This window comes from Xyrauchen texanus, chromosome 2, assembly GCF_025860055.1.
Source record: "Xyrauchen texanus isolate HMW12.3.18 chromosome 2, RBS_HiC_50CHRs, whole genome shotgun sequence".
Taxonomy (NCBI): Eukaryota; Metazoa; Chordata; class Actinopteri; order Cypriniformes; family Catostomidae; genus Xyrauchen; species Xyrauchen texanus.
The window spans coordinates 50,159,126-50,171,270 of NC_068277.1; the positions used below are offsets into that span (position 1 = coordinate 50,159,126).

General features: G+C 38.3%; 1 protein-coding gene across 3 annotated transcripts in view; it reads left to right on the forward strand.

Moving 5' to 3' along the window:
• The window catches only part of LOC127657565 (arf-GAP with Rho-GAP domain, ANK repeat and PH domain-containing protein 2-like), a 145,910-nt gene that overhangs the window by 60,787 nt on the left and 72,978 nt on the right, over positions 1-12,145 (forward strand). For all 3 annotated transcript variants that reach the window (XR_007972306.1, XM_052146425.1, XM_052146435.1), the window contains 3 exons: positions 2,406-2,605; positions 9,502-9,587; positions 10,173-10,355. Coding sequence is in view for 2 of the 3 variants with exons in the window: in XM_052146425.1 (XP_052002385.1) it covers positions 2,406-2,605; positions 9,502-9,587; positions 10,173-10,355 (469 nt within the window). In the remaining variant the exon portion in view is untranslated. The remainder of the gene's footprint in view (positions 1-2,405; positions 2,606-9,501; positions 9,588-10,172; positions 10,356-12,145) is intronic.

The window sequence follows — 12,145 nt, forward strand, 5'->3', positions numbered from 1 at the left end:
ACAGTAGTGTTGTCGCTCACCTGTGACCTCTCACTAGCTGATGTTTCCAACAAAGCAGCCATTTGCCGAGGCCTAATCGATGAGATGTTTTCTTGTTTGTTTTTTAATGGTCCTTTTATGGCTGATGCGGTTCTCCAGCTAAAAAAACCCCCAAAACCCAGCAACAATAACCGCACCAACAAACAATGAAAAGCTATCGCTGCTCATTCTTTGACTGGGGTGCACTGGTAAAGATTTTTTCCTCTTTATCTCCTAGCTTTGTTATTGTGGACAGGACAGCATATTGATCTATTTGTAGTTGCATTCTAAATGCTGAATGATGTGGGGCTGGCAGACTATTTAGTATTAGTTGTTGCCAAAATAATTAGAATTTTTCAGAGAAATGACGTATCAAGCTCTCTGTGCTCATTTAAAATGATGGGCGCAGAGGGGTTCATAATGGAAATGGGAAGTACATTTGGAGCTATTATTGGCTTTTATATTTAGACTGTACTGCTTCTCATCACTGCCAATCATAATTCAATAATAAGTATTTAAAAAGTGGTGTTCACTGTTTTTATTGGTCTGCTACTCGACCTGAGCCCAATGGTGCCCAACAAGCTTTTGGGTTTCATGCCGGGTCCGAGTCAGTTTTTAATTTTAAATATTTGCATTGATTTCAGCTTTGTAATTACGGAAAAAATACCATTATTTTATATATATATTATGTTTTTATTTTTTAACATAACACATTTTGAGTACACACACACACACACGCCATCTTTGATTCAGAACCTAGGGAATTAATTTAATTGGGTCAATACAGGACACAAGATCTTGTGTACGGGCCGGGTTCAGGCTTTAGAGTAATGCCTGTGTAATTCTCTAATAAAGAGAGGATTGTTGTTTGGTACTTAACCCTAAAATGGTTTTGTATTATATAGTAGTTTTGGGTTCGAGTCCCCCTTAGTCGAGTCCGAGTCCAAAAGGGGCTGGCGGAGTCCATAACAGGCCAAGTCCGAATCAATCTATTCATGAATCTGAATTAAAATTGTAACCGTAAACTCAACATCAATATTTTAAGCTTATTTTAACCTTCACAACTAAGAAAAACAGTTTGTCAATAAAAATGCAACAAAAACACCTCTGTTGCATTTCATATACACCTTTTATGATTAGTATGCTGAACAAATTTCAGATTGGTTTCAGAATGAAAGCATATGATTTAGGTGTATGAAGACAAATCTTTTAAATTATGGGTGAAATACATGTCATGTAATTAATTAAATACATTTAATGTGTTTAATACATTTAATAAGTGGTAATATTAAAACATTTAATAATTCCCATAAAATTAAACAGAAAATAAAAACAGAAAAGGTCAGATACCATTAGAAAAGTATTTTTATTCTACTACTACTTTTCAGTCCTCCTGCTGTGTCCTAGGGGCCAGTTGCATAAACATAGCCATTAACTTAAGACTGTGTTTAACAATTAATCTGACTAGCTAAAGATGCCATAGAAAGCCAGTTGCATAAAATAAACTCACAGTTGTCTTTAGTAGACACTGATCAGCTTTAAGAAAAATGACTGGGGAGACTCAATTCAGTTTTCATTCGCTGAAAATATTTGCTTATTAGAGGAAAACAGTGCTTCAAAATTGATTCAAATTAACAAATTTAGTGATTTTTTGAGCTGACATGTTGTTTTCACTTCTCCCCTCACTTGTGTTTATTGTATTTTGACTTTTTTGCCATTGAAACGCAAGTGCTAGCTTTACAGGTAACACACAGAGGTTGTGCTACAAATATGTAACGGACTGAGTTGTACAGTTTCCATGGTCTGTTTCATCCGTCATTTTAGGATAAATGTCCCTGATACATAGCATATTTGATTTTGTCTCAATATAGTCAACATTTTCAGTTAGAAATGGCTTTGAGTCAAGTCCAAGTAAAAAGGCGTCCATGACAAGTCCAAGTCCATTAAAATTGGACTTGTGACTCGGACTGGAGTCTGAGTCTGAACTCGAGTACCCAAACTCTGTTATACAGGGTATTTTATATATATATATATATATATATATATGTGTGTATATATATATATATATGTGTATATATATGTATATATATGTATGTATGTATGAATTAAATGTTTACATCTTTCATAAGTACACATTAACACATTAAATAAAAAATTTTGGGTCTTGAAAATAGCAGAAAATTTATATACTGAGGTATCTTTATGTTCTTGCACTTTTAAGGGTCAATAGTAGTAGATGTTTGCACAGCTTTCTTAGGTCTCTTTGATGTACACGTACTGCAGTATATGCATACTGTACACATATGTACCCTAATTAATTTGTGCGTAAACAGGCTGTTAAAATGTAAAAATAATGTCATGTAACAGATCTGTGCCATTTGTGTCAGTTTCACAGCGGAGTCAGAACGTGAGAGAGAGGAATGGATAGAGGCAGTTCAGGAGTCCATTGTAGAGGCGTTGTCCAATTACGAGGTGCTGGAGAAGGTTTGGTTCAACAAGTCTAACAGGAAGTGCGCTGACTGTCAGGCTCCTGAGCCAGAATGGGCTTCAGTTAACCTCAGTGTGGTCATCTGCAAAAATTGTTCAGGTGAGAATAAATTCTGACTGCACACAAAGATCAGACCAAGAGCAAACACACAAAGCCTTAGAATGGAAGGTGGACACATACATACATCACAGAAAATGACAAAACAGCCACACACCGATTCATTTATATTTGCCTGTATATTTATGTTTATATAGCTAAGATATAGTTTGAGGATACTGTATATATAAGCTGGATCTCAACATCATATACAGTAGCCACTGTAGGGAAGAACTCAAATGGGCAAAAGATGCCGGGAAACCAAAGAATGTGCTGTACCTGGAGAATTTTTCTTAAAGGATAGTTCACCCAAAAACTAAAATTATCTAATAATTTACTTACCCATATGCCATCCCAGATGTGCATGACTTTCTTTCTTTTGCTGAACACAAATTAAGATTTTTAGAAGAATATCACAACATTGTTTGTCCATACAATGCTAATGTATGGTGGCCAGAACTTTTAAGTGATATGATAGGTGTAGGTGAGAACAGATCAATATTTAAGTTTCACTTTCACTTCCACAGTCTTATTTTGTTTTTGGCGATTCACATTCTCTGTGTATATTGCCACCTACTGGGTAAGTAGGAGAATTTATAGTAAAAATGGACTTAAAGGTGCACTTAGTAAGTTCTTGTTCATGTCGTCTTAGGCTTACACTGACACCTAGTGGCCTGGATGCAGTATGATTTAAAATCAGTACTTTTCGGTTACTGATGCCATTGTAAAAATTAACAATAAACAAACAGCCATGATTACTTTAACCAATGAGTGAGAGTGTCAAATAACAGGAAGGTTACTGCGGTTAAGCGAGTAGTATTCGGCTGGTCATGTGATTCTAACATAGACACCCCCATGAGGGGACCCTCTCCATGTAGATTAAATCAGCTTTTATAATGTTACTGATATGACTGGAGTCTTCATCTCATGTGAGTGCTCATGATTTCCTACATATAGTATGTTTCAAAATTACAATTTATTTCTATCGGGAAGACACGCAGGCTTGAGTGAAGTTTATTCTCTCTCTTTGGTGTAGGCCCCGTCCGGCGGTCCGAGGGAGTTGTACCCGGAACCGTCATGTCCTGCCGGAGATAGGAGGCAGGGGCGAGGAGCCTACCCCCATGCGGGACATGGCTCAACTGGTGGTGGTGGGGTGGTGGAGGTTGCCGTGTTAGCACACTGAAACAGCAATGTGATAGATTGTGAGCAGACTTATAAAGCAGCGGCTTACATGCGATTGGCTAGGAGTTACCAAGCTAATGATGTGATGATGTACAGCTGCTAGTCTTCCCGCTAGAACTACGCTGCGCTTCCATTTCTTAAGGAGTACAGCTTTTTTAATGTGGAAAAAATGACTTAGTAGACCTTTAAATAGTCTCTTTCGACTTGAAAAGTTGTGGCCACCATTCACTTGCATTGTATGGACTTACAGAAAATATTTGTTTGTGTTTAGCAGATGAAAAAAGTCATACAAATCTGGGATGGCATGAGAGTGAGTAAATAATTACAGAATTGTAATGTTTTGGGTGAAATATCCATTTAAGAAAAATCCTCTAGTTACTGCACATTCTTTGGATTCACTGCTCAGTAAAAAGCAGGGACTCATGCACAAAAGCAGTCATTGATCATCAAGGAAGCAACATACCATATTAAGTATAACTTTTACATAATAACTTTTAAACAGGATCATTTGTGTAAATGCAGTTATAGCTTTGTGTTGAGTAATATACCTATTAGTAAATATCTGTTATGTCAAAAAGCTTCATCAGGGCAATAATAATTATAAAACAAAATGCAAAGTGTAACAGCCTTACTACACCATATCTCCTCCACTCGGTTTTCCCAAATATAATTGCCATTTCAAAGATTATTCTGACCACCCGCTGACACCACAAATGATTTTATTATTTCAGTTGTGAGGCCATTTAATATTACATTAGGTCATGATACAAGAGGAAAGACTGGCTGAACGTGTGCGAAGTGTGCTGAATAAGCCACAGAGTGTGAAGACATTTTTCTTAAATGTATACCGCAGCCTTCATGGAATCTGTGGCACAGACACTTTAATTAGCTGTGCCACTGTCTCTCACGATTAGGAGAGAGAATGAGAGAGAGAGAGAGAGAGAGAGAGAGAGGAATATAAAAAAAGTAACAATTAAATGAGAGCAAATTGCCCTCAGTAGGTGACAAAAAGTGTGTGAAAGAGAGAGACAGTTGAAGTGATTTTTTCTTTCTCAAAATCCATCTACACAATTATAATACTTATCTGATGTTCCTCCTTGTTTTTTTACCCTGTCTCTCTCTCTCTCACTCACTCTCTGATATCAATTGGGATTGGTGGCTCTGCGACAGATATTTGGGGTTGTCTGTTTCTTTACATGTGTAATGGCAATAAGTTCTTTAAATCGAAAGCTGTGATTGGAGACATTCACACTGCTGTTTCCATAGAAACACTGAGAATGTACATTTTTCAACTCTTCATTCCTTTTACTAGTTTGGTATAAGGAAACAAAAAGTTATTTTTCAAGAAGTTAAAGGGATAATTCTATCATCATTTACACAGCCACATGCCATCCCAGATGTGTTTAACTTTTTCATGAACACAATGATTTTTAGAAGAAAACACCGCTCTGTTGGTCCTTACAATGCAAGTGAATGGTGACCAGACCTTTGAAGCTCCACAATGCACTTAAAGTCAGTGTAAAAGTAAGACTCCAGTGGTTAAATCCGTGTCTTTAGATGTGATATGATATGGTGTGCATGAGAAACATATCAATATTTAAGTCCCTTTTTACTATAAATCTCCACTTTCACTTTCACATTCTTTCACATTTTGTGCCTCTCACTGTGTGTTTAAGGTACTTATATGTCTTGGAAGTTTACATAGATGGCACAACAAAACCCTTACTGACTCCCCATAATGCACACACAGACAAAAACATCTTTAGTCCTGTCGACTTTCAGGCGGCTCTAATGATATTGGATGGCAAACTGGTACTCTAAAATGCTGCTAATTATGCTGAAAAATCACACACTCCATATTCAAATATGTGTTTCTCCCTGCCATGTTTAATTCTTCTGTTTCACACATAAACAACGACGATGACAGTGCCTGGAGATCATCGAAATAAATGCACAGACCAAAAAACACAATTAATTACTTATGATTCATTAGCAATTAATGTCTTTTTCATGCCTTTCATTTGCAATTATAGCTGTGGCAGGCTGGAGAAAAGAGTGCCAGGAAAGGATACGATGAAATGTTTAATGAGTGCAAGTCTTTCTGTGTGTATATCATATGAGTCATTACTTTTATACGCTTTCAGTTTGAAGCTGTGTTTAGTTTCGTGTGGAAGTGAGACATACAGTTTCTCTACACAGGAACACTATATCATCTGTATACTAACACATCTTCAAGACTGTTGGACTGTTGTTGGCTGTTTAATTAACTCTAACCTAGTTTCCATCCCAGTTTTGCACTGGTTTGTTATCGGCAAAGTGAAAATGCACAAAAAATGTTGTTATGCGAAATTTGCTGTCTTCTGCCTGTTTCCATTCAAATGATGTGTGTGATGACGTCATGCTTAAAAAACACTTTGTTGCATACGTTTTGGTTTATCGCAAAAGACATCTGCCCTTAAGTCATCCCATACAGAAATGTATGTATATTGCTAATTGTGTACCTTTCACCTTCCAGATGTCCCTAATTCTTTCCTCTGAAGTTTTGATTAAATAGGGAGAGTATTGAGACAATTTATTGAAATTAGCCAGCAAATAAATGTAATCAGAAGAGGAGGAACTGCAGTCAAAAGGGAGCTGTTGCCCTTCTGATAGGACTGTAATATTGGTCCTGATGTTGCGTCTATCGCAGGTTGCCACCGACTGGTTCCGACCTGAAAGTGGACCATCATGGCCCTGTTTAAGTTGGCAACCTGCACCAAGTAGTGGGGGAAATTTTGGTCTTAGTATAAGGTCCTTATACTTGATAAGGATGAGAGTGGACGGTCCGTCCATCCATGTGTAGATGCGGTGTGCACAGCTATTACAGAAAAATTGATGCGGTGTAATATCAGAGTTTACATATGATACATTCATGATATTCAATAGGCTATTATGAATGATCATCTAATCTAAAGCATCGCCATCACAACTGCATTATGTCCCGAATATTTCTCCAGCAACTTTTAACGACCAACTGAAGTTGATTGTCATCTAAAATGTAATTTTAGCATCATAATGAAATTTAAATTTTCTGAGGAAGGTCAGCAGATGTGATCCGAGGTAAAGAGGGTTAGATTTAAAATATTTGTTAAATATACATGTTTTAAAATGTTCAAAAGCTTGTTTTCTGAAAGTGAACTCAGCATTGGACAAATAGTTTTATCTAGTTTTGAAAAAAGTGAATGTCATTCAGCCGAATCTTTTCATCTACAGAGCAGGGTAATTTAAGTTTGTGTAAAGAGACGTTTTTTTTTTTCATTTGGTGTTTTTTTTTATTATTATTTAATGTTTTATTCGTTTGGTAATTTATTTGATTTAATACAGGGAATTTTGCCTGCATTTATTTCAAAAGTAAGCTAAACAATCATTTGATAGAACTGGGTTAGATGTTAGTGTTCCAAAATTGGACTAATTTCATGACTGCCATCTATTATTTTGAATGGTGTGGAAAAGGAACTTTAATAAAAAAACGCTTGACTACTGTGAATAAATTAATCGCAAAGAGTGGCCATTCATTTGTTCTCCATGATACGAGATGTTTGCGTTGGCACTCCTGGAAGTGTCATGAGATGAGTTTGCAGGATCGGATCTGTGCAGGTATGCCGTTAAGACCAACCCATAACAGTGCGAGTAATGCTTCAAGCTTCAAACAATGATTTACCTTGTCATTATGATTACACAAGCTAACGATTGGGGTAAATTCTGTCATTTGACACTACATTTTTGCGTTGATGCCAAATTTTCTCGACAAAAAGTGTTTCCAAACCAGACTTTCATGACATTTGAAGTATCAATAAAGAGTTTATGTGCTAGAGTTAAACGAAAAAATATTATGTCGATGGATTAAAGCTGTAAAACTACACAGAGTGGTGAATTTGTGAAGGAAATGGGTGGATGAAAAGAATGATTGATAGATAAATAGAGAGAATGGATGGATGGATGAATGAATGGATAATGGGTGGATGGATAAATAGATAATGTATTAATGGATGGAATGAAGGAATGGATGGGTGAACAGAGAAAAGTGAAGTATGAATGAATGAATGAATGAATGAATGTGTAAACAGAGCAAATTATGAATGGATGGATGGATGAATGGAAAAATGTGTGGATGGGTGGATGAGTAGAGAGATTGGGTGGCTGGATGGATGGATGGATGAAAAGAATGGATGAACAGAGAAAACAGATGGATGGGTAGACAGAAAGAATGATTGAATGGATGCATAGATAGAGATGATGGATGAATACAAATAATTAATAGATAAATGAATAGAGAGGATGGATGGATGAAAAAATGAATAGATAGATTAATATAGATAATGGAAAGATGGATGAAAAGAATGAATACTGAAAATGAATGCATGGCTGAATAGAGAGAGTGGGTGAATGGATGAGAGAGAGTGGGTGAATGGATGAGAGAGAGTGGGTGAATGGATGAGAGAGAGAGGGTGAATGGATGAGAGAGAGTGGGTGAATGGATGAGAAAGAGTGGGTGAATGGATGAGAGAGAGTGGGTGAATGGATGAGAGAGAGAGTGGGTGAATGGATGAGAGAGAGTGGATGAACGGATGAGAGAGAGTGGGTGAACGGATGAGAGAGGGTGGGTGAATGGATGAGAGAGTGGGTGAATGGATGAGAGAGAGTGGATGAATGGATGAGAGAGAGTGGTTGAATGGATGAGAGAGAGTGGGTGAATGGATGAGAAAGAGTGGGTGAATGGATGAGAGAGAGTGGATGAACGGATGAGAGAGAGTGGGTGAATGGATGAGAGAGAGTGGGTGAATGGATGAGAAAGAGTGGGTGAATGGATGAGAGAGAGTGATTGAATGGATGAGAGAGAGTGGGTGAATGGATGAGAGAGAGTGGGTGAATGGATGAGAGAGAGTGATTGAATGGATGAGAGAGAGTGGGTGAATGGATGAGAGAGAGTGATTGAATGGATGAGAGAGAGTGGGTGAATGGATGAGAGAGAGTGATTGAATGGATGAGAGAGAGTGGGTGAATGGATGAGAGAGAGTGATTGAATGGATGAGAGAGAGTGGGTGAATGGATGAGAGAGAGTGATTGAATGGATGAGAGAGAGTGATTGAATGGATGAGAGAGAGTGGGTGAATGGATGAGAGAGAGTGGGTGAATGGATGAGAGAGAGTGATTGAATGGATGAGAGAGAGTGGGTGAATGGATGAGAGAGAGTGATTGAATGGATGAGAGAGAGTGATTGAATGGATGAGAGAGAGTGAATGGATGAGAGAGAGGGTGAATGGATGAGAGAGAGTGATTGAATGGATGAGAGAGAGTGGGTGAATGGATGAGAGAGAGTGGGTGAATGGATGAGAGAGAGTGATTGAATGGATGAGAGAGAGTGGGTGAATGGATGAGAGAGAGTGGGTGAATGGATGAGAGAGTGATTGAATGAATGAGAGAGAGTGGCTGAATGGATGAGAGAGAGTGGCTGAATGGATGAGAGAGAGTGGGTGAATGGATGAGAGAGAGTGATTGAATGGATGAGAGAGAGTGGGTGAATGGATGAGAGAGAGTGATTGAATGGATGAGAGAGAGTGATTGAATGGATGAGAGAGAGTGGCGATGAGTTACACTTTTTGTTGCAAAAACACCCTTGGATGGAAACCTATTTACTGTTATAGTTGTGCAAATTTCAGATTAGTGTCTGTTTCCAGGTCAGCATCGGTTCTTGGGCCCTGGTATCTCAAAAGTTCGCAGTATGAAGTTAGACAGCAGCATATGGACCAATGAACTTATTGAGGTAACAATCTCTCAAATTTTGAATGCATTGATTTTAAAGGTGCACTCACTATTTATTTATTTTGCTTACAGCTCCTTTAATGTATTCCGCATGTAAAAAAATGTCCAAGTTAAAGTGAGTAATATACGAATGGTCATGTGATCTCAATATGGCAGGCCCCATGAGGCGACACACTATATGCAAAATAAAAATGCTTTTATTATACAATTGTACTTGATTTCATAGATTTTTTTCAAGAGTACTGTTCATTTAGTTGTGTAAAAGTAGAAAAAAATGTCTAACTGCACATTAAATGGATAGCTTACCCAAAATGAAAAAATCTGTCATTGTTTACTCACCCTATTTTCGCTCCAAACTTGTATAACTTGTATGTTCTTCCATGGAACACAAAAGGAGACATTCAGAATGTAAGCCTCAGTCACTGAGGTTAACATGTCGTCCTGTGTGTCACAAAAGAAAGTAAGTCATACTGATTCGGAATAACATATGGGTGAGTAAACAATGACAGAATTTTCATTTTTGGGTGAACTATCCCTTTAAGTGAAATGTATTTATCTCACATTCTGTCAATGTCCATCTCTCTAGCTGTTTCTAGAGGTTGGGAATAAAAATTCAAACAGCTTCTGGGCAGCAAATCTTCCCCCAGAGGAAGAGCTTTGCAAGCAGCCATCGTCAGAGCAGCGGGCACTCTTTATTCGCAGGAAGTACAAGGAGAGGAAGTACAAGAAAGTTCTGGAAGGTCTAAACACCCAGGAGGAACTCAACAAGGTGTGTGTATGTGTGTGTTTGTGGTGTGTGTGGTAATGTTGGCCTTTGACTCTGTTATTTTTTCTCTGCCTCATTAAAAGGCCCATTAGACCAGGAGGAATTGTTGGTGGTTGTGTGTGTGTGTGTGTGTACACCTGTTGTTGCTCTGCCTCACCTGGTAGCCCAGGTGTAAATCAGTGTTACCATAGTAACAGTCTCCCACAGATTTACGGATCAGGTTACCAGGGTTTTACTAAAACCATGCTAAGATTTTTCTTTTCCATAGCAGAGTAAAATGCACCTTCAATCAAAGTTCTGTAAAAATTTACATTTTGGTTGTTTAAACTTAATTTTAGAGGACAGCAGATGCAGACAGCAAAATCAGGAACAGGATCTGAACATGACCCAGGCCAAATTCGAACCCAGATCCCAGTGAGCCAACTGCTCTTGTACTGTATATGACATTACCATAGCGCCGAGAGAAAACACCTTGTATTTTTAATGCCAGAAATTACAGACATTGAAAGAAGATAATTGATGTGTTTTGAATTAACAGGCTTCCCTGTGTATATGCATAATAATTACCACATCACTACGCTGAATTTGTATGCGTGTTTTTATTGGTCCTGCTGAGTTTAACCATATTGCTCTTTCCCTATGCCAAAAAGATGCTGTTTTCCTCACTATCAGCACAAACAGTGATCAAGCCTGCTTTAGTTCCCCAGAGACGAGGGGAAAGGAGAGGGAACGAGAAGGGAAGAGAGGATTGGAGAGGGGAGGGGAAGTGGAACTGTGGATTAGGTGTATGTTTGTGTGTGTGTGTGACTGGAGCATCACTGGGGAGTTTTCAGGGCTCTTCTAAAAAAGTTGAACAATTGCTAACTGTGTGTGAAGCTAAAGTCAGAGAGAGAGAGAGACACAGAGAGAAAGAGGGAGGGAGAAAGAGAGATAAAGAAAGTCTAGGTACATCCAGAGGTGAGATTAGATTATAAATGGAAGTGTGTGTTTGGGAAACAAACAGAATGCTCTAAAACCAATCCACCCCTGTCCTCAAAGTTTCTTGTTCAAACTCTGATGTGATTTAAAGGTTTGTCTTAAGTTTTTTTTTGTTGCAATTTTTGTCTGATACTTTTGTTTAACTTGAAAGTTTTGAGTTTATAAGATAAAATAAAAAATAATAAGATTCTAAATGTTTGGTGCCTTTGTGTGTACAGTGTATGCGACTGTGTGTTTTTCCAAAGTTGCACAGTACACCTGTAAGACATTTTTTAATATATGGAATCCCTACTTTTCTTTTTGTGGATTTATACTCCTAAACTCCAATTAGACTCGTTAACTCGGTGACCTCCAGAAAGTCTCTTCAGCATATGAGACCTAGTGAACACACACATGCACATCAAGGGATGTTCTGAGTGGTTGTGTCATTGAGGTCACACAGGGTCTAAATGAACAGGAACTGCTGTTGCTCAATACTTTGTTGACGCACCTTTGGCACCAATTACAAAGTCTTTTTGTGTATGATGCTACAAGCTTGGCACACCTCTTTTTGGGCAGTTTCTCCCATTCTTCTTTGCAGGACCTCTCAAGTTCCATCAGGTTGGATGGGGAGTGTCGGTTCACAGCCATTTTCAGATCTCTCCAGAGATGTTCACTCGGGTTCAAGCCTGGTCTCTGGCTGGACCACTCAAGGACATTCACAGAGTTGTCCCGTAGCCACTCCTTTGTTATCTTGGCTGTGTGCTTCGGGTCGTTGTTGGAAGATGAACCTGCGCCCCAGTCTGAGGTCCAGAGTGCTCTGGAGTAAGTTTTCA